Source organism: Elephas maximus, chromosome 17, assembly GCF_024166365.1.
Source record: "Elephas maximus indicus isolate mEleMax1 chromosome 17, mEleMax1 primary haplotype, whole genome shotgun sequence".
In the NCBI taxonomy this organism is placed as follows: Eukaryota; Metazoa; Chordata; class Mammalia; order Proboscidea; family Elephantidae; genus Elephas; species Elephas maximus.
Genome location: NC_064835.1, coordinates 65,038,614 through 65,059,962, shown reverse-complemented (window position 1 = coordinate 65,059,962; position 21,349 = coordinate 65,038,614). Strand labels below are relative to the sequence as shown.

At 43.5% G+C, this 21,349-nt stretch overlaps 1 protein-coding gene across 1 annotated transcript in view; it reads left to right on the top strand.

Moving 5' to 3' along the window:
* The window catches only part of ATP6V1B1 (ATPase H+ transporting V1 subunit B1), a 31,085-nt gene extending 14,826 nt beyond the window's left edge, over window positions 1-16,259 (top strand). The window contains exons 3-14 of the mRNA XM_049857314.1: window positions 5,628-5,726; window positions 5,932-6,025; window positions 6,528-6,605; window positions 7,562-7,701; window positions 8,677-8,778; window positions 9,395-9,492; window positions 11,046-11,169; window positions 11,465-11,615; window positions 11,820-11,902; window positions 13,239-13,343; window positions 13,518-13,647; window positions 13,737-16,259. Coding sequence (XP_049713271.1) covers window positions 5,628-5,726; window positions 5,932-6,025; window positions 6,528-6,605; window positions 7,562-7,701; window positions 8,677-8,778; window positions 9,395-9,492; window positions 11,046-11,169; window positions 11,465-11,615; window positions 11,820-11,902; window positions 13,239-13,343; window positions 13,518-13,647; window positions 13,737-13,900 — 1,368 coding nt within the window. The 3' untranslated portion in view covers window positions 13,901-16,259. The remainder of the gene's footprint in view (window positions 1-5,627; window positions 5,727-5,931; window positions 6,026-6,527; window positions 6,606-7,561; window positions 7,702-8,676; window positions 8,779-9,394; window positions 9,493-11,045; window positions 11,170-11,464; window positions 11,616-11,819; window positions 11,903-13,238; window positions 13,344-13,517; window positions 13,648-13,736) is intronic.
* The last annotated feature ends 5,090 nt before the right edge of the window (window positions 16,260-21,349 follow it).

Genomic DNA, 21,349 nt, shown 5'->3' with positions numbered 1-21,349 from the left:
GAGTCTTCCTCAGTAATTCGCAGAGCTGCAAACCCTTCTGTCACAGGTTTGAGCCCAGCAAGAGTCCCCTGGGAGAGTGGCACCTCCAGGTTTCTCCCCTGTAAGTTTGTTCTTTTTTCCTTTTCATTTATACATATTCTGTGGGCAGATACCCTGACAGTATGTAAGTATCCTATTCCTTATCCAACTTTCACCTACGGATTTCAGCACCCATTGATGTTTCTTGCCTGAATTTTTATTCTGATGGTGGTTTTTTAATTAAATCATTTCTTCTGAATTTATTACTTGGCATTCTATTGTAAGAAGAAGGTTTCTTTTCATCCCATTCATTTATTTTCAAATGTATATCATCTGAGGCTCAGATTTCTATTTTATTCAAAGGGATGTAATTGATTACTATCATTACTATTTCGATGCTCCAATTGTCTCAGACTTGGCCAGCGTGAGCTCCTTCAAGTCGGCTTCTGTGTCTTTTAGACACGTCCCCACCATGCTTAACCACTTTCTTACCTTCTAGTATAAGATGGTCCAGGGTCATCTTACCCTTTCCCTGCCTCAGCCATTTCTCTGAGGATGAGAATGGTTCCATTTAATAGAGAATGGTACATAGAAACGAGACTTGGATACTAGGTGTGCTAGCACAGAGCTAGGAAACGTGTACATTCACTTCTCTATTTTATTTATATTTCAATAAATATAGAATGTATCCATACATTTTTGAAAACTATGGGTCCACCCTGAAACCCCCAATTCCGGTCCAACACCACAGCATTCATTTTAGCTTATTTTCCTTTCTATATTTCTAACTCCCCTTGCTGACAATAAGGATCTCCCATTATTCTCAATATATTACTTGTCCCTCCTCTCTGTAACTAACTACAGGTGGGCTGCTGTGCTTCTCAACCACCTTCCTTCCTCAGGCCTGCTTTTTGGCTTTTTAACTATTCAGGGAGAAAGGCAGGAATTTTTATTTTGTAGCTTGATACTAAATTTTTTATGTGCCTGGAATGTATTTGTGTTTATGGTGTGGGTATCTTCTAAGTAGATACCCGTTACGTTAGCACCGTTTGTATCTTTTTCTCCTGTGGACTAATATGCCACCTTTGTCCTATAAGAGTTCCGTAACATCTGGGACCGGTTTCTGGACTCCATCCCACTGATCTATTTGTGCAAGCCTGAATATCTGATCAGGCAATTCCTTCATCCCTGATCTTTTCCATAACTACTTTTGGCTATTCTCAGACATATTAATTTTAAGATCATTTCATCAAGTTCCAAAACAATAATCCATTGGGAATGCATTTAATTTATATAATTTTTAAAAGATTCATATTTTTATGACAGTAAGTCATCCTGTCATGGAAGACGGTGTTCTCCAATTTGTCCAAGGCTTGTTTTATGTCCTTCAATAAGATTTTAATTATTTTCTTATAGCTTTCTTGTTAAATTTATTTCTATCCATGTTCCAACTTTATCGGTTGACCTAATAGTGTCCTTCATAGCATTTCCCCCCTCCCGTATGGGATCCAGCCTAGAGACAGGTGTTGAATTTAATCGTCATGTGTGCTTAGCCTCCTATAACCTGCAGCATCTTCATAACCTTTCTTAGACATTTTTGAAGAATATAGTCCCCTCCCACCTCCTTTTTAAAAAATACAACATTCTTCACTCGCGTTTACTGATGTACATTTAAATTTCTTCTGTTTGTTTATTTTATCTTTTATTATATAATCTGAAACTTCCAAAACAATTACATATAATAGCAGTGATACAGGCATCTCTGTCTGTTGCTGATTTTGATGAAAATGGCTTCAGCATTTCATCATTTAGAAGAATGTCGATATTGGTTTTTTAATTAGTCTAGTGTTCAAGTAATTGCCTTCCATTCCTGTTTTACATAAAATTGTATTAAAAAGCAACCACTGGATTTTATCAAAAGCCTTTTAGGCTTCTATTTATATAGCTTTATGTTTTTTTCCCTTTAATTTGTTAAAACAATGAATGATGTCGACAAATTCCCTGATATCGATTGATCCAGCCTTGCATCCCTGATTGTATTCGTTTATTTATCTAATAAAAAAAATTATCTAATACACTGTTTAATTTGACTGGCTAATGGTTTATTTAGAATTTCTACATCTATGGGAGAAACTGGTCTGTGGTTTTCTTTTGGGTACTATATTTATTAGATTTGGAGATTGGGGAGCTTTCCATCTAATAGTTTTACTTCCTTCTAATCTTTATTCATTTCTTCTGTTCATCTTGTTACTCTGGCTGGTTCCTCCTGTGAGACGCTGAACAGAATGACGTTAGCAGGCACCCCTGTTTTGCTCCCAATTTTAAAGGGAATGCTTTATGTATTATGCCATTGAGTATGATATTTTCTATATGGTTTTTAAAGGTGTTCTTTTGAGGGTTAAGAAAGTTCCTTTTTATTCCTTGTTTATAAAGAGTAGTTTTGGTTTTAATCATGGACTTTTTCTTTTCCCTAAAATTTTTTTAGATGATCATAGTTTTTTCTAATGCTTTGGTTTATTAATAAAGTAAATTATAATAGGTTTTCTAATATTAGACTAACCTTGTATTCCTGGAATAACCCCAAATTGGTCTTTTTAATACATTGCTGGATTTGGTATGCTAATATTTTGTTTCAATTTAAAAATCTATGTTCATGAATGAGGTTGCCTGTCATTTTCCCAGAATTATCTTATTTTGGTATCAAAGTTATGCATGCCTCATAAAATGAATTAAAGATCATCCATTTTCTTCCAGTCTTTTGCAGTTTAAGTAAGCCTTTAATTATTTGTTTCTTGATTGTTAGAACTCACTGGTTAAGCTACCTGGGACTGGTGTTTTCTTTGTGGGAAGATTTTTAACTACCTCTTCAATATCTTAAAGGACTAGTCTGGCTTTTCATTTCCTTTTTAATTGGTTTTGGTTTGAGTTGTATTCGTCTAGAACATTATTCATTTTATCTAAATTCTCGAATATAACGCATAAAGTTATTCATAATTCCTTTTATTATCTTTTAATATCATCAATATATCTAGTTATGACTTTTTAATTCCAGCCACTATTTATTTATGCCTTCTCTCTTTACCAGCGTGGCTCGAGATTTGTCCCTTTTATTAGGCTTTTCAAAAAAACAGTTTTGGCTTTGTCGATCTTCTCTGTTATGTATTTGTTCTCTGTTTTAATAATGTCTACTCTTTTATTATTCTTTCTTTTTTCTTTGGAGCTTTAATGCTGTTCTTTTTTTTTCTGACTTCTCAAGCTGCATAATTTTAAGCTTCTCCAATATTTTTTCTTTTTAACGTAAGCATTTAAAAGTTTAAATGCAACACATAAATGTTGACAGTTTTTGTTGTTGTTATTGTTTAGTACTAAATGTTTTCTAACCCAATTACAACTATTCTCTATTTACGATGTTCTTGAATTTTCAAATGTATGAGGCTTTTCTAACTATCTTTTTGTTATCAATTTTTTACTTACTTCTATTGTAGCCAGAGAACATAGTACGGCTTTATGCGCCCCGTAAGTATGAATATTGGCATGAAGTGATGCCCTTCGCATTCTTTTCAGATAATCTATCATTTCAGTTTTGATTTCCTCTATGGTCCAGGAAGTACTTAGAGGAATACTTTGTTCCCCAGAGTATTAGGAATTGTGAATGGGGGAGAGATGTTGTCTTTCTACCATTTAATTTTATTGGATTAAGACTATGGCTTACTTCTTCAAGTAATTTAAAAAACCTGGGAAGCAAGGTGATGGAGCTGGGAGATGCCTCTGAAGATATGTGTTCTCTCCAGTACCTCCTCTCGGGAGAAGGAGCAGGTATAGGACCTGACCGTCTTGGCACTGCTGATAGCTGAGGACGTGTCAGGGGGAGGGCTCCTCTTCCACTCCAGCCTCCATGGCCAAGCTCATAGCCTCCTCTTGTTGTTGTTGTTAGTTGTCTTTGAGTGGATTCCTACTCAAGGTGACCCCATGTGTGCAGAGTAAAACTGCTCCATAGGGTTTCCAAGGCGGTGACCTTTCAGACGCAGATCGTCAGGCCCATCTTGTGAGGAAGCTCTGGGTGGGTTTCAAACGCCAACCTTTCAGCTAGTAGTTGAGCACTTAACCGTTTGCACCTCCCAGGGACTCCTTAGTCTCATAAAGACCGGGGCTTTGTGGCTCCTGAGCATGCTCAGATATCTCTTTGGGTAAGAGCTTCACCTGCCCACCTGATGCCTGTGGTCCTGGAAGGACAACCTGACCCTCTTCTTTATTAATTGAGTTCTAATTCACCTACCACAAAATTCACCCTTTTAAAGTGTACAGTTCAGTGGTTTTTAGTGTGTTCACGGAGTTGTGTAATCACTGCTGCTGTCTAATTCTAGAACATTTTATCACCCTGAAAGAAATTCTGTACCCATTAGGAGTCACCCCCCAATCTCACCCCCCGACCTCCCCTCCCCACAATCACCCATCTAATTTCTGTCTCTCTATATTTCCCTATTCTGGATATTTCATATCAATGGAATGATACAATCTGTAGCTTTTTGTGTCTGGCTTCTGTCACTTAGTACAATGTTCCTAGGTTCACCCATGTTGTAGCATGTATCAGTACTTCATTCCTTTTTATGGCTGAAAAATATTCCATTGCATAGATGGAATTTTACTTATCCGTTCATTAGTTAATGAGCATTACACCACCAGGGTTTCTGAGAAGGTAAGGGGGCAGGGAAACTAGAGCACTGGAAACGAAACAACCAGAATGCAATTAAAGACAATGCTGATGCATTGGGGAAAATGTAACTAATTTCACTGAACAATTTGTATAGAAATTGTCAAATGGGACCCAAATTTGCTGTATAAACTTTTACCAAAAACACAATAAATCTTATTAAAATATAAATAATTTTTTAAAAATAGGATTACATCTACAGGTATAGGGGCTAAGGCTCCAGCACATATTTTTGTGAGGACACAATTCAATCCATGTCATGGATTGAATTTATGTCCCCCCAAAAAGGTGAGTATCAACTTGGTTAGGCCATGATTCCCAGTATTCTCTGGTTGCCCTCCGTTCTGTGGTTGTAATTTTACGCTGAGAGGATTAGGGGAGATTGTACAACCACCCTTACTCAGATCCAATGTAAAGGGAGTTTCCCTGGGGTGTGGCCTGCACCACCTTTTATCTCTCAAGGGATAAAAGGAAAGGGAAGCAAGCAGAGAGTTGGGGGCCTCATACCACAAAGAAAGCAGCACCGGGAGCAGAGTGCGTCCTTTGGACCTGGGGTCCCTGCACCTGAGAAACTCCTCAACCAGGAGAAGATTGAGGACAAGGAATCTTCCTCCAGAGCTGACAGAGAGAGAAAGCCATTCCCTGGAGATGACACCCTGAATTTGGACTTGTAATCTACCAGACTGTGAGAGATAAATTTCTCTTTGTTAAAGCCATCCACTTGTGGTATTTCTGTTATAGCAGCACTAGATAACTAAGACAATCCATAACAAAGTTCATTTCCAAGTGTCTGGGCACAAGAGGAGAGGTTTGAGATGGATCAAGGAAGGATGGAGGAGGACTCAGGGACCTCACCTCTAGTCTCACTGTCTCTCTGGCTGTTTTCCCCTCCTGCCAGTTTGCCCAGTATGCTGAGATTGTCAACTTCACCCTCCCCAATGGGACTCAGAGGAGCGGGCAAGTGCTTGAGGTGGCTGGGACCAAGGCAATTGTCCAGGCAAGTGGTATCAATGAGGTACTGGTTGGCTGAGTGAATACGTGCATTCACAAGTTCCCACACTTGTAAGTGCCTGAAGGCAGGAAATGTCCTATTTCCCTGATAGCACCTAGCCCAGGACTGGGCGCACAAGGTTGTATAGAATGGGAGGGCCATTCTCTCCAGAAAGCCCCTTAATGGAATAATGAACCACTTTTCCCCATAGGTGTTTGAAGGGACCTCTGGAATCGATGCCCGGAAGACCACCTGTGAATTCACAGGGGACATTCTACGGACTCCAGTGTCGGAGGACATGCTGGGTGAGGGGCAGGGGTAGGGGCCTCTCTTCTGCCCTCCCAGCCAGCTTCCCTGGCTCCCCTGTGAATTCTTTAAGGTCAGCTCAGGTGTTCAATAAATGAGGAAGACAGATTCACTAAATCAAAGGCACAGGAGGTAGCTACCTATTTGGGGCTGAAAGGGACTGATAAGCCCTACATGTCTCCTAGTTCTCTCCCAAGGCCTACTGTACCTGGCCTGTCCCACTTTCCTGCCATAGACTCTCCCCATCAGAGCCACTGTCCTGGGTCAGGATTTTGCCTGTAAAAGGCTTCCAGGAGAGGGTGGAGGGCCCTGTCCAAGAGGACAGCCACTGTAGCCAGCTCCCTGGGGGTAACTGAGGGCTGAGAGGGGACCCAGGGAAAGACTGGGAGATGGTGATGTAGGGAGGACAGATGGGAGCTGGCGGTGGTGTGGAGAGTGGGCAGCAGTGAGAGACACAGGGCTGGCCTTGAACCTCCTCCAACACCCTCTGCCCACCCCCAGGTCGAGTTTTCAATGGCTCTGGCAAACCTATTGACAAGGGGCCAGTAGTCATGGCGGAGGACTTCCTGGACATCAATGGTGAGTGACCAGAGGCTCTGGATGGCTCTCGGGATCCAACCCCAGCGACCTTCCTCACCCCGTCATCACCTGTCCAGAGGCAGCTCTGCCCTTGAAGTTCTGCCCCAGACACAGGCCAGAGGCAACTGCCCAGGGTTTACCCATAGGTCTGGTCAGACTGACCAGCAGATCAGGTGTGAAAGTACAGAGAAGGTCTCTCTGTCCCCAAATCTGCCACCACCACTTGCCACAGAGCCTGAAATACTGCCGTTAGCACTTCCTGTCCAGTTCCTGTAACAGTGTCATCACCCTTGTGCAGATTCCACCTGTGCCCCAAGACCTTCACTGTCCTTCCCCATTCTCTGTCCCCAATCCTGGCAGCTGGGGAGGCCTGCAGAAGTAGATACAGCCCCTTCCAGACCCTCCCCATTCAAGCTGTCAGGGTCTTCCTGAGTTCTCCAACCCTATCACATCAGTGTACAGAGGACATACGTGATGGAGGCCCAGGGAGTTGTCCAAGGCCACGCCACAAGTCAGGGGTAGAGAACAGGGTGCGATACCCTCAGACAGGAGGTGTCCGAGTCACCCTCAGGTCCTTCAAACCCTGCACACACACCTGTAGGTCATGAGGAGGGCACTGCCTCAGCCCAAGCTGGCCTCAGCCTGAGGACGCTGCCAGCCTGCCGCTTCTATTGAGCTACAATGGTGCTGTCCAAGGTAGCCACTGGCCATGTTTGGCTATTTAAATTTAAATGAAATAAAATTCAAATTAAGCTCCTCCTTCCCACTAACCACACTTCCAGTGCTCAGTAGCCACATGTGGCAAGGGCTGCCATATTGGGTAGCAGAGTTAGAGAATGCCCTCCATCACAGGAAGTCCTGTTGGATGCAGCTGCTCTGCAGTGTGGGGAAGGGTTGGGGCAGTGCAGGGAAGGGACTTGGACCCTTGAGCATGGCTCCACCATCTCCCCCTCTAGGCCAGCCCATCAACCCCCATGGCCGCATCTACCCTGAAGAGATGATCCAGACGGGCATTTCTCCCATCGACGTCATGAACAGCATTGCCCGGGGTCAGAAGATCCCCATTTTCTCTGCAGCTGGTCTCCCCCATAATGAGGTGAAGCCTGCAGGGGCCAACAAGCATGGCCAAGGGGAAGGGACAGAGTGAGAATGGGGTCTGGGCTGGTGGGCCAAGCAGGTAGGGGCCAGTGAGCCAGAGTCACCAGCCTCCAGACTGACAGCTGTCCTCCCAGGGCTGCACAAGATCTTCTCAGTGTCAGTTTCCGGTTCCTGGCAGGTCTTCAAACCTCTGCCCCCAGTGAGTGGGCCCTCACTGGCTCACAAGAGGCCACAGGTAGTCCCCAGGGTTGAAAGTCCTGCTCAACAGAGCAGACAGCCCACATCCACTGGTCCTTATAATGGTCTTGACAAACCCACAGAGTCGCCCCTGCAGGGCAGCCACATGGCCACCTAAAGCCTCCCTGCACAGGCTCCCCACCCCACCTCCACCAAGGGCAGACAGCCCAGTTCCTCTCAGAGCAGCTGGTGTGACAAGGTTTCCAGGGACTTCTCTGATTCCTGCCCCAACCACTTCTGATGTGCCCCAGTCTACCCTCAAAATGGTCTGGGTGGTTAGAAGGCATCTCAACATGATGTCTGGTAGCCCCACACACTACAGGCCTGTGTCAGTTCTGTCACAGATAAATCCCCAGTGGGTTTATCTCCCCCCTGAACTCGAGAGGACAAGATAACTTTGAGGAGGAGATAACTGAGAGCCCTCTCAGAGGTAGGACAGGAAGGGCCTGACTGCCCTAAGCCAAGCTGCCCCACACCTGTTTGTGACAACTGCACTTTGAAATTGCTACCCTGCCCACTCCTCATGACAGGTACGGTCAGCCCTTTAGTAGCCACAGAAGAGGACACCCCCCTTCCCACCCTCCAAGAAAGGCTGTTGTCCTGGCCAGTCCCTTTACTTCCCTGGGCTTGAGTCCCTCCCACCAAAGGCCCAGTCTAGAGGACAGACTGGAAATTGGGGTGGGTGCTGGGTTCTGGCTCTGATGTCCTCCCTCCCTCCCCATCCACTGTGGCCCAGATTGCTGCCCAGATCTGCCGCCAAGCTGGGCTGGTGAAGAAATCCAAGGCTGTACTGGATTATCACGATGACAACTTCGCCATCGTCTTTGCAGCCATGGGGGTAAGAGGGGCTGGGAAGAGGGGCAGGTTCTGGAAACTGTTGGTGTCAGCCCTGCCCTTCTTGGCAGCTGGCACAGCCTGATCTGATGGGGGAGGCACAGTCCTGTTCCTTGAGAAGCCATCAGAGTCTGGGCCTGTCTGATAGGAAAGGGAGGCCCTCACAGGACAGAGACAAGAGTATCATTGAAGGGGTGAGAGTGGGCTTAGTGACCAGAGTGGGGCAATGTGTCCCTCAAGGTGCCCCTTGGCTGAGGTAGTCACAGATGGGCCCAGGATGGCCTAGGAGAGGATGAAGCCAGGGAACTTGGGGAAACAAGACAACTTTGGGAAGGAGGAAATAGGGTCCTCTCAGAGGGCTCAAGTGTAGGACAGAAAGGTGGGGACAGCATTGAACAGAGCTCCACTTGAGGAACCCTGTACCTCTCTTTGGGGGTCTGATGAAGCCAGGACTGGGGCAGCATGCCTAGCCCCTCCCCTCTCAATCACCAGGGCCATCCCAGTGGCCATGGTACCCTGACCCCCCAGTAACTGTCAGACAGTCAGCTGACAAGCTTTTCTGAGAGGAGATGGGAGGAGGTGGGGTCCTGAGGCCAGCGCCCTCCCCACTGTATGTCCAGGTGAACATGGAGACAGCCCGGTTCTTCAAGTCCGACTTTGAGCAGAACGGTGCCATGGGGAACGTCTGCCTCTTCCTGAACTTGGCCAACGACCCCACGTGAGCCCTCCCCTGATGCCCATACTGACCTCAGGTGGGCAGGCACCTGTCCAAGACCCAGAGTACCAGAGTTCAGGGGCATCCCAGAACTACAGGCATGGGCCAGAGCTGGGAGACCTACCCTTCGGTGTGCAGACAGGGAAACTGTGTCCTAGGAAGGGGTAATGATAGCTCATGGATAGACAGAGGGAGCCAGACCACCCCCCTGCCTGCTGCCCCCAGCCCCTCTGCTCTTTCCAGGATCTGCTTCCAGCCAGCATTCCTCATCCTTGTGTCACTTCCACAGAGTCACTATTAAAGAGATTATTTCCCTAAACCATTATGTTTAGGAAAAATGCTATTTTAAAAGTTTAAAAAGTGTGACTTTAAATTTGGGGGACAAGTGGATGAAAAAAAAATTCTGCTAAGCCTAGCTGGGTATTGAGGGTACTCCAAAAACTAAGTCACAGAATTCTGGAGCCTGCGATGACATTACTTGGGGAAGACCCACAGGCACAGAGCCCTGGACTGAGTGCCAGGGGCCAGAGGCATGATCCTGAGGGGTACTCAGGGGGGCTGCAAGGGGAAAGGCAAGCTAGGGCGTGAGACTTTCATATTGAGTGTGCTCAAGAGCAGAAGAGGGGGGAGGCAAAGGGGGCACTTGTCCCAGGGTGAAGTCCAAGGGGGTGCAGACCACACCTGTGATACTGTTAGAGGGGGTAACAGCACACGGTGCAGAGATACGTCTAAGACCAAGCTCTGCAGGACTTGAGCTGCTCCAGAAAGCCTGTGCCCGCTTTAGCGATGTTTTGGGGCCGCTCTATGCTGCCCTGGCTCTCAACGTCTGCTGGGATGACTCACCAGCCCGGAGGCGCCGCGCCGGCTCTGCCACCATCACCGCGGCCCAGGCAGGCGCCCCTGGAGCCCGCCCATCAGTCCCCCCGCCCCGCCGCCCCCTCACCTCAGTGGGCGCAGCGGGAAATCGAGCACTCTCCCCGCGGGCCCGCTTGGCGTCTTTTCCTCGCTGCTATTAACGTCTATTCATCTTGAAACTCGGGGTGGGGTGGAGGGGCGCAATTTAGAGATTGCCCCCGGGCGCTCGTTAACTTTTACTATGCCCCTGCTCAGGAGCGTGAGAGGAACAGCAGGTAACAGGAGAATCCTGAGGACCCTGAGGGTGAGGCCAGTCTGGGTGCCCAGTGGCAAAGTGGAGCTAGGGCAGGAGCTCATGCCCACAGCTCCCAGCCCTTCACCTACAGGTCCCCAAGGACAGGCCCCTCTCAGACCTCAGCAGACCTCCTGGGCCTGCTCTCTCCCTGCCACCCAACTCCCCTGCCTGCCCCAGCCTCTGTCTCCCTTCCTACCTTGAATAGCAGGGAGCGGGTATCAGACTTGGCTGAAGGGTTGCCCACTCCTGGGAACTATGGCCTGACCTGGGGGCAGGAGCTCATCTTACCTGATCTTCTGCTTCTACGCACAATGCCAGGTTCCCAATTCACCTTCTGCTCAGCACTGGGGCTAAAGGGAACACAACCTGGGCCCCCAGGGTCTCTAATCATTGGCCATACCTCCAGGATTGAGCGGATCATCACTCCACGCCTGGCACTGACCACTGCTGAGTTCCTTGCCTACCAGTGTGAGAAGCACGTGCTGGTCATACTGACTGACATGAGCTCCTATGCAGAGGCCTTGCGAGAGGTGAGGGGCCTGGCAGGGGTGGCTGGTTCATCCCTGCCTCTCCTAGGCGATACACCCCATGGGTCACCCTTCATAGTCACTTCCTGGCCCCAAGTGGAGGGGAGCTTGCCCACCCAGCCCTACCCCCCACTACACACACACACACACACACACACACACACACACACACAGATAAGCTCCAGGGCTGGTCTCAGCCTGGCCCCTCCTCTCCTGGCCCCCACTCATTTCTCCCACCCACTCTTCCTTGTGTCAGCCTCTCTCCCTTGTTCTTACCCCCATGCCCATGGTATCGCAGGTCTCAGCTGCAAGGGAGGAGGTACCTGGGCGACGAGGCTTCCCCGGATACATGTACACAGACCTGGCCACCATCTATGAGCGGGCAGGCCGTGTGGAGGGCCGGGGAGGCTCCATCACACAGATCCCCATCCTCACCATGCCCAATGATGGTGAGCTCCTCACTGCCCACTGCCCCCCACTGTCTCCTGCCTTCCCCTCTCCACCCCGGCACTTAGAGGGTCCACACTGCTTTGCATTGATGTGCATAACTGTTCCTCCGTCAGAGCAGGGGACAGCACTCCCACCCCTGTCACTTCCATGAGTGGGTGAGGCCTGGTTCCCATCCCCACTGAGGCCAGTGTATTTTCTTGTAGATATCACCCACCCCATCCCAGATCTGACAGGCTTCATCACAGAGGGGCAGATCTACGTGGACAGACAGCTTCATAACAGACAGGTACTGCCCCCTCCCTATCCACTTCCTGCTTTCCACCACTCCTTGTGCTGTGTCTCTCAGTGGATTAGGAGGGGCCAGGAAAGGGTAGCCCCAAACAGGAGATAGCCACTTGGGAAGTTCATGTGATCTACAGAAAGAACACAGTTCTTCCATAGAGACAGTCCTGGGTAGAATCCAGCCTGTCTGGCTGTGTCACTATGAGAAAATAAATTAACCTCTCTGATCCTTGGTTTCCTCTTCTATAAAATGGGAATACTACTAATCACACAGATGCATTGTGACGACAAAATAAGGTGGCATATAAAAAGCATGTGGCACATACTAAAACCAAGCCTATTGCTCTCAAGTTGATTCCAACTCATAAACCACCTACATGGAATGGTGAATAAATGCTATTTCTCTTCCCTCTCCAGTTATTTGTTTAGATGAGCAGAAAACAATCATTAAATGACACAAATAGGTTGTGAATAATGTAACGAAGGGTTCGAAAAGTGTCTGTCCCATAAAGTGGCATCACTAGGGTTGCTGTCACCCAGTGCAGTAACTCATGGTGTCATTCCCCCCACCATGGACCTCCTCCCATACCAGACCATACAGAATCCTTAGTAATGTTTTTCTGGACTAATAAAAGAATTCTAATTCCTGTATATCACTCTTCTTTTCCTTTAATTACTACTTCTTTCTCAAAAAAAGTTATTGATAAAGGTTTACAAATACTAATTTTCACAATATTATAGCTGAAAGACCAGAAAATTTGACAAAATCAGCGACTACAAAAAGACCGGCAGCAACAAAAACAACATCGTGTTCTTGTAGCATGTGTAGGCGAAGCCACGTGATTGGAAGCATCATTGTAATTGGTTAATAATGATAACTCTGACGGGGAAGGGAGGCACTACAAGGTTCAGAAAATAAATTAGAAGTGAGTTTTAGCCCTGTAGGTATATTCATATGTGTAAACTGGGCTTATGAAAATTGCTTTTGTTGTTATAACTACCAGGATAGTCTTTTAACAAACAATAAATTTCTGCTGAAACATTGCACAGAAATTTTATAGACATTCGTTTTGGTGTCACCCCCTCTAAGAGTGTCACCTGGAACGGTCTGCATCCCCCACGCCCCCCTAGTGAAAGGCAAGCCCCATGACTTTGTCCTCTTTGCTTGGCAGGTTCTTCCTTCCTGTATTTATTTTTATTGCTGTAAATATATATATAACACAACATCTAGAATTTGTCTGTTGGATGAAAGAAGATGAGTCTCCTGAGACCACAGAGGGAGGGGTGGGAAGGAAAGTTTGGATCCTGCTGTCTGCCACTGCCTTCCTCTGTTCCTCCAGATCTATCCCCCCATCAACGTGCTCCCTTCGCTGTCGAGGCTGATGAAGTCCGCCATTGGGGAGGGCATGACAAGAAAGGACCATGGAGATGTCTCCAACCAGCTGGTAAGGAGGAGAGGGCCCAGGGGCTAGTAGATAATCTAATTTCAGAAGCTGGAGGTTTAAACCCCATCTGGACCATGAACTTTTCTCCTGGCAAAATTCCTCCCCCAAAAGGGGTGCTGCCAGGATGGGGCCATCCGACTTCCGTGACCGCTGACCGCCTCTGCCCTCTCTCAGTACGCCTGTTACGCCATCGGCAAGGATGTGCAGGCCATGAAGGCCGTGGTGGGGGAGGAGGCGCTCACCTCGGAGGACCTGCTCTACCTGGAATTCCTGCAGAAGTTCGAGAAAAACTTCATCAACCAGGGTGAGGCGCGTTGGGGCGTCCAGGCGGCACCTCCCTCCTCCTCCTCTCCGCCACCACACACATTCCTAGCCCTGCTGCTCCGTCCCTAGGTCCCTACGAGAACCGCTCGGTGTTCGAGTCGCTGGATCTGGGCTGGCAGCTGCTGCGCATCTTCCCCAAAGAGCTGCTGAAGCGCATCCCGCAGAGCATCGTCGATGAGTTCTACCCCCGCGAGGGGGCGCCACAGAGCCCCGCTGCGGCCACTGCGCTCTAGTCCCGCCCGCGGCCTGGAACTCCTCCCCTCCGCGCCCATGTTAATCCCCTCTCTCCCGCATCCGCCAGAGCCCCACACGTCAGAACCCACCGATTCTTCGCCCTTCAACGCCCTGCATCCATCCACTCACCCACCCACCCTCCGTCTGTGGGGGCTCCTACACTCCACTCTTTTCCCCGGACTCCTGGCACTGGGGAAAAAACAGAAAGTGGTTAAGCCTGTAGTCTATGTTTTGCTCTGCTAGGAAGATCTCTCTTTTTTATTTTAAATGCCCACCCCCCCCCCCCAATAAGAACTGAGGCGAAGAACTTACTATCTTAGGGCAAAACAAGTTGGCAAAACTGATCATTGTTGAAGCTGGGTGATGAGTACATGGGGTTTGTTAAACTATTCTACTTAAAAAAAAAATTCTCTTAGGGAGATGTTTATCTTTGCTAAGAATATCTTGATAAATTTCTTTGGTAGAATATGAGCTCAGGGACAACCAAGGCCAGAAAAGATGTGTCTGATTCTAAATAGCTCTGTCTGAGAGATGCTGTGGGGGGATTTGGGTTGCTCCAGAGAGGAAAGGAAGAGAGTTGCTGGGGAGATGGCCTGAGTGAGGACCAGGGAAGGGGGCAAGGGAAGGAGGAATGCAGAAGGCTGAGGAAAGGCCCCCAGTTATGAAATTGGAGAAGAGCATCCTGAAAACCAGATGCCTAATATTCCCTTGAAAGCTGCCTGCTCTTCTGTAATGTCATCCCCTCCACTAGCTCCCCTGCCCCGTCTTCAATGAAGTCCTAAATGCTTCCTAAGAGTGGGGGGGGTTGGCAAGGGTGGGACTTAAGCAAAGGGCTGTGTTTCATCTCTGGGTCAGTGTGTTGTGGAACCGGGTCAGAATTCTTGGATCAAGAGCTGGCACCAAAGAAGACCCTGAGAATATAATTTCCATACCCAAAATGATTCAGTCATTTGGGGGAAAGCTTTGGGTGTCCACTAGGCATAGGGTTGTTTTTAATAGCAGTTTTAGTAAAACACAATTCACATATCCTGTAATTAATTTATTTAAATCCTGCAATTCAACATTTTTAGTATAGCCACTGAGTTATGCAACCATCATCACCAAAAATTTTAAAATCTTTTCATTACCCCCAAAAGAAAGCTTGCACCCACTTGTAGCCATCATCCCCCAGTCTCCTCCAGCCACAAGCATCCCCTCCCCACCCCCAAGCCCTAGGCAAGCACTAATCTACTTTCTGTCCCTATAGATGTGACTATTCTGGACACTTCATATAAACGGAGTCATACAATATATGGTCTTTTGGGTCTGGCTTCTTTCACTTACCAAAATGTTTCCAAGATGCATCTAACAGTATTTTTTTTTATTGCCAAATAATATTCCACTGTATGAATGTGGAGGGGTTTGGCAAGGGTGGGACTTAAGCAAAGGCCATGTTTCACTTCTGGGCCAATGTGTTGTGGAACCAGGTCAGAATTCTTGGATCAAGAGCTGGCACCAGAGGAGACCCTGAGATTATAATTCCCATATCCAAAATGATTCACAGTCATTCCACTGTATAAATACATCACCTTTTGTTTATCCATTCATCAGTTTATGTACATTTGGGTCGTTTCCACCTTTTGACTCTTATGAACAATGCTACTGTAACATTTGTATGAAAGTTTTTGTGGGAACATATGTTTTCATTTCTCTTGTATGTACTCCTAGGAGTGGAATTGCTGTGTCGTGTAACTCTGTGGAACCTTTTGAGGAACTGCCAAACTGCTTTCCAAAGAGGCTACATCATTTTACATTTCCACCTTCATTGTATGAGGGTTGCAATTTCTAGATGTCTTCAACACTTGTATTTTTTATTATAGCCATCCTACTGGGTGTGAAGTGGTATTCATTGTGGCCTTGATTTACATTTCCCTAATGACTAATGAGGAAACCCTGTTGGCTTAGTGGTTAAGAGCTGTGGCTGCTGACCAAAAGGCTGGCAGTTCAAATCCACCAGGCACTCCTTGGAAACCCTATGAGGCAGTTCTACTCTGTCCTTTAGAGTCGCTAGGAGTCGGAATCGACTCGACGGCAACGTGTAGAGACTAATGATGTTGAACATCTTTTCATGGGTTTTTTTTTTATTGGCCATTTGTATAGCTTCTTTAGAGACATGTCTATTCAGATACTTTGCCCATTTTTAAATTGGGTTATTTGTCTTTTTATTATTGAGTTGTAAAAGTTCTTTATATATTCTAGACACAAGTCCTTTATCAATCATTTGCAAATATTGTCTCCCATTCTGTGAGCTGTCTACATTTTCTCGGTATCTTTTGAAGCACAAATTTTTTCTTTTTAATAATGTCCAGTTTGTCTATTTTTGTGTTTGTTTTTGGTGTCATATCTAAGAAACCACTACCCACTTAATAGTCACAACAATTTATGCCTATGCTTTCTTCTAAGCTCTAACATTTGATCCATTTTGAGTTAATTTTTTATATGGTGTGAGGTAGGAGTCTAATTTCATTCTCTTACATGCAGATGTTGACTTGTCCCAACACCAATTGTTAAAAAGATTGTTCTTTACTCTTTGAATGGTCTTGGCATCCTTGTCAAAAATAATTGACCATTAATGTGAAGATTTATTTTTGGACTCTCAAATCTACCACATTGATTTATATACCTACTTTTATGACAGTATCATACTTTCTTAATTACTGTAAATTTGGGTAAGTTTTGAAATTGGAAACTGGTAGTCCTCCAGCTTTATTCTTCATTTTAAAGATTGTTTTTGCAATTCTGGATTCCTTAAGTATCCATGTGAATTTTAGGATCACCTTGTCAATTTCTGCAAAGAAGCCAGCTTGAATTTTGATGGAAGTTATATTAAATCTGTAGATTAGTCTAGGGAGTATTTCTATGTTAACACTCTTAAATCTTCTGATCCATGAACATGGGATGTCGTTTCATTTATTTAAGTCTTCTTTAATTTCTTTCAACCATGTTTTGTAGATTTCAGAACATAAGTTTTGCACTTGCTTTGTTAAATTTATTCCTAAGTGTTTAATTCTTTATTCTGTTGTAAATGCAAATGGAATTATTTTCTTAATTTCATTTTTGATTATTTATTGCTAGTGTATAAGAATACAGTTGATTTTTGTATATTGGTCTTGTGTTCTGCAACCTGCTGAACTCACTTATTAGTTGTAATAAGTTTTTAGTAGATGTCTTAGGATTTTCAATATACGAGGTCTTGTTATCTGTGAGTAAAGACAGTTTTACTTTTCCATTTCCAATATGTATGCCTTTTATTTCATTTTCTTATCTAGTTTCCCTGGCTATAACCTCCATTACAGTGTTAAATAGAAGCGGCAAGGGTGCACGTCCCTGTCTTGTTCCTGATCTTAGGGGGAAAGCATTCAGTCTTTCACCACTATGATGTTATCTGTGGACTTTTCATAGATGTCCTTTATCAAGTTGAGGAAGTTTGTCCTATTCCTAATTTGTTGAGGTTTTATCATGAAGAGGTGTTGAGTTTTGTCCAAAGCTCTTTATGTGTCTATTGAGGTGATCATGGATTTTTGTCGTTTATTCTATTGATATGGTATACTACATTTACTGATTTTCAGATGTTAAACTAATCTTGTATACCTAGGATAAATTCCACCTTATTATGGTACGTAATCCTTTTTGTATGTTGTCTGGTTCAGTTTGTAAGTAATTTGTTGAGGATTTTTGCATTTATATTCATAAGAGATATTGGTCTATAAACGTTTTTTCTTATGTCTTTGATTTTGGTATCAAGATAATACTAGCCTTATAGAGTGAATTGGAATTGTTCACTATTCTAATTTTTTTTTTAAGTTTGTGAAGAATTATTATTAATTCTTCTTTAAATGTTTGGTAAAATTCACCAAAAATCTGGTCCTGGGCTTTTCTTTGTGGGTAGTTTATTTGTTTTAATTACTACTTCAATCTCTTTATGAGTCTATTCAGATTACCTCTTTCTTCCTGAGTCAGTTTCAGTAGTATGTGTCCTTTAGTATTTTTGTCCATTTCACTTAAACTATCTAATTATTTAGCAAAAGGTTGTTCATAGTATTACCTTATATAGCAGTCCCCCTTTATCCACGGGGTATTCATTCCAAGACTTCCCATGGATGCCTGAAACTGAAGACAGTACCAAACCCTATACATACTATGATTTGTCTTATATATGCTTACCTATAAAAAAAGTTTAATTTATAAATTAGGCACAAGAAGATATTAACAATAACTAATAATAGAATAGAACAATTACAATGATATACCATAATAAAACTTATGTAAATGATTGAACAGGATGGCATGAGATATCATCATGCTATACACTTATTTAACATTTTCAAACTGTGGTTGATTGTGGGTAACCTAACTGAGGAAAGGAAATCTCGGATAAGAGGGGCTACTGTAATCCTTTTCATTTCTTTAAGGTCTGTAGTAATGTCTCCTCTTTTATGCCTAACTTTAGTAATTTGAGTCTTCTTGCTCAATCTACTAAAAAGTTGCTTTTTTTTTTCTTTAAGAATCAACTTTTGGTTTCATTAATTTCCTCTATTTTATTAATTTCCACTCTAATCTTAATTATTTGCTTCCTTCTACTTGCTTTGGGTTTCGTTTGCTTTTCTTCTTCCACTGTCCTAAGGTAGAATTTTAGTTTACTGAGACCTTTCTAAGGATTGCTTTAGCAGCATTTCAGAAGTTTTGGTATGTTATGTTTTTCTTTTCATTCATCTCGAAGTATTTTCTAACTTATCTTGTGATTTCTTATTTAGTCCATTTGTTATTTGGGTACGTGTTTTTATTTCCACATATTATGAATTTCTCAAATTTCTGTCTGTTGTTGCTTTCTAATTTCACTCCAGTGTGGTCAAAGAACACGTTTTGTATGACTTCAATTCTTTTAAATTTATTGAGGTTTGTTTTAGGCCTAGCGTGTGGCCGATTACACAGGAAGTTCCGTGTGCACTAAAAAGGATGTGCATGCTGCTGTTGAGTGGAGAGTTCTAAAGATGTTTGTTGGGTCAAGTGGGTTTATGGTGTTGTTCAAGTTTTCTATTTCCTTGTTGTATTTCTGCCTTGTTGTTTGGTCCACTACTGGGATATTGAAGTCTCCAACTATTATCGTTGAATTGTCTATTCTCTCAATCCTGTCAGTTTTTGCTTTATACATTTTGCAGCTCTGTTTTAATGTACACATATGATTATTTTTAGTGGTTGCTCTGTCATCTTAATTTATCAGAATCTATTTCTGATTTATACTAACTTAATTCCAGTGAGATATTGAAGCATCACTCCTATATATCTCTATCCCTTCTTCCACTTTTTGTGCTATTGTCATAAATATTACATATATATGTGTTATACAACAATATATCATATAATTATTTATACTTTATGTTCTTTAAAAGCGAGAGAAGAAAAGAACTTTATAAACTTTGTTACATTAACCTCCTTATTTATCATTTCTGGTTCTCTTCATTTCTCCTTGTGGATTTGAGTAACCATCTGGTGTCATTTCCTTACTCTAATACAACTTTGCTCCCACCCACATCCTTTGTGTCATTATTGTTAGATATATCGTTTCTATATGTTAGAGTCCTAACAGTACAATAATATACATGTTATTTTATATGATAGCTTTTAAAATCAGTTGAGAGAAGAAAGCAGAATTATACATTTATATTGTCTTATAGTTGTCTTTACCAGTGCTCTGTTATTGCTTTTGTTTTGTTTTGCAAGGATTCAAATTACAGTTTGAGGTCACTTGTTTTCAGCCTGAAGAATTTCCTTTAGGCATTCTTGAAAGGCAGAGCTGCTAGCAAAAAAAAAAAAAAACTCTCAGTTTTTTTTTTTTCAGGTAATATCTTTATTTTCCATCTATTTATTTGTTTGTGACCATGTTGTAAGAATTTGCTTTTGACTACAGTTGCATTTACCCAAGAGGTATGCATAGTGAAGGACAGGATTTTTGAATTTTGTTCCATGGGGTTCCTTAATGCTTCAGCAGTTTCTCAAATGTTTTCTTTTAATTTAATGATATAAATTTAAATATGCTACAAAATTTGTTAAACACTGGTATCTATGTGAAATTGTGTCGCTAGGTTAACTTGGTTTTTCTTTTGTTTGTTTGTGGGTGCATACATTGGAATAAAAAAGCCATCTAAGATTTTTTAATTCTTTTTATTATGGAAAGTTTCACACATGTACCAAGTAGGTAGAGTAGCCATCTCAGGTTAATTGAAGAGTATTCAGAAATTTCTAGGGTAGCTCGAACTGTATCATTTGCAGCTATTTTGTATGTGTGTGTGTATCTCTGAACAATGAACACAAAACGCAAGAAAATAAAATTAGATTCTGAAATTATTATAATTTTTGTGCATAATTACTGATTGCTTTAGAAGCAAATTAAATTTAAGCGTAATCCTGATTTGTTGTTTTATAATTGTTCCACTTGATTTCATTTAAAGTATGGGTTGTGCTGTTTTAAAATACTTGAAGGAGCATTAAAAAGGGGATTTGGCTGTCAAGTGACCGAAAACAGAGTTAATAGAGAAGGGTAAATAAATCCTGTTTGTTTTATTTACCTCACTAAACCAAAACCAAACCAAACTCGTTGCCATCGAGTCAATTCTGACTTGTAGCAAACCTATAGAGTAGAACTGCCCCATACGGTGTCCAAGGAGCACCTGGTGGATTCAAACTGCCAACCTTTTTGTTAGCAGCCATAGGTCTTAACCACTACACCACCAGGGTTTCCTTTACCTCACACAGAAAACATATTTTCTTTAAGGAAAATAGGGTCATCTCTCAATTTATGCACAAATAAATTGTCCACTCTGTATACAGATTTTGCCTTCACTTTTGAAAGGTGGTTTTGCTGAATATAAGATTCTTTGTTTATGGTTCTTTTATTTCAACATTTGGATAGTTTATGCCACTGCCTTCGGGCCACCATTGTTACTGATGAGAAATCAACTGTAAATCTTCTTGGGTTTCCATTGCACTTGATGAATCATTTTTCTTTGCTGCTTTTAAAATGTTCTCTTTGTTTTTTGCTTTCAGCGTTTTTACTATGATGTGTTGAGTGTGGATCTCTTTGCATTTGTCCTTCTTGAAGTTCATGAGCTTCTTGGATGTGTAAATTAATGTTTTTCATCAAATCTGGGAGAAGTTCAGCCATTATTTCTTCAAATATTTTTTCTGCTCTTTTCTTTCGCCTCTCCTCCTGGTACAACCATTATGTGTTTAATGGTGTCCCATGTATCTCTGAGGCTCCACTGATTTTTCTTCACTCTTTTTTCTGTTTTTAAGATTGCATAATCTCCACCAGTCCATCTTCAACTTTGCTCATTCTTTCTTCTGCCAGTTCAAATCTACTGTTGAGCCCTCTAGTGAATTCTTCATTTCCGTTATTGTACTTTTGAAAT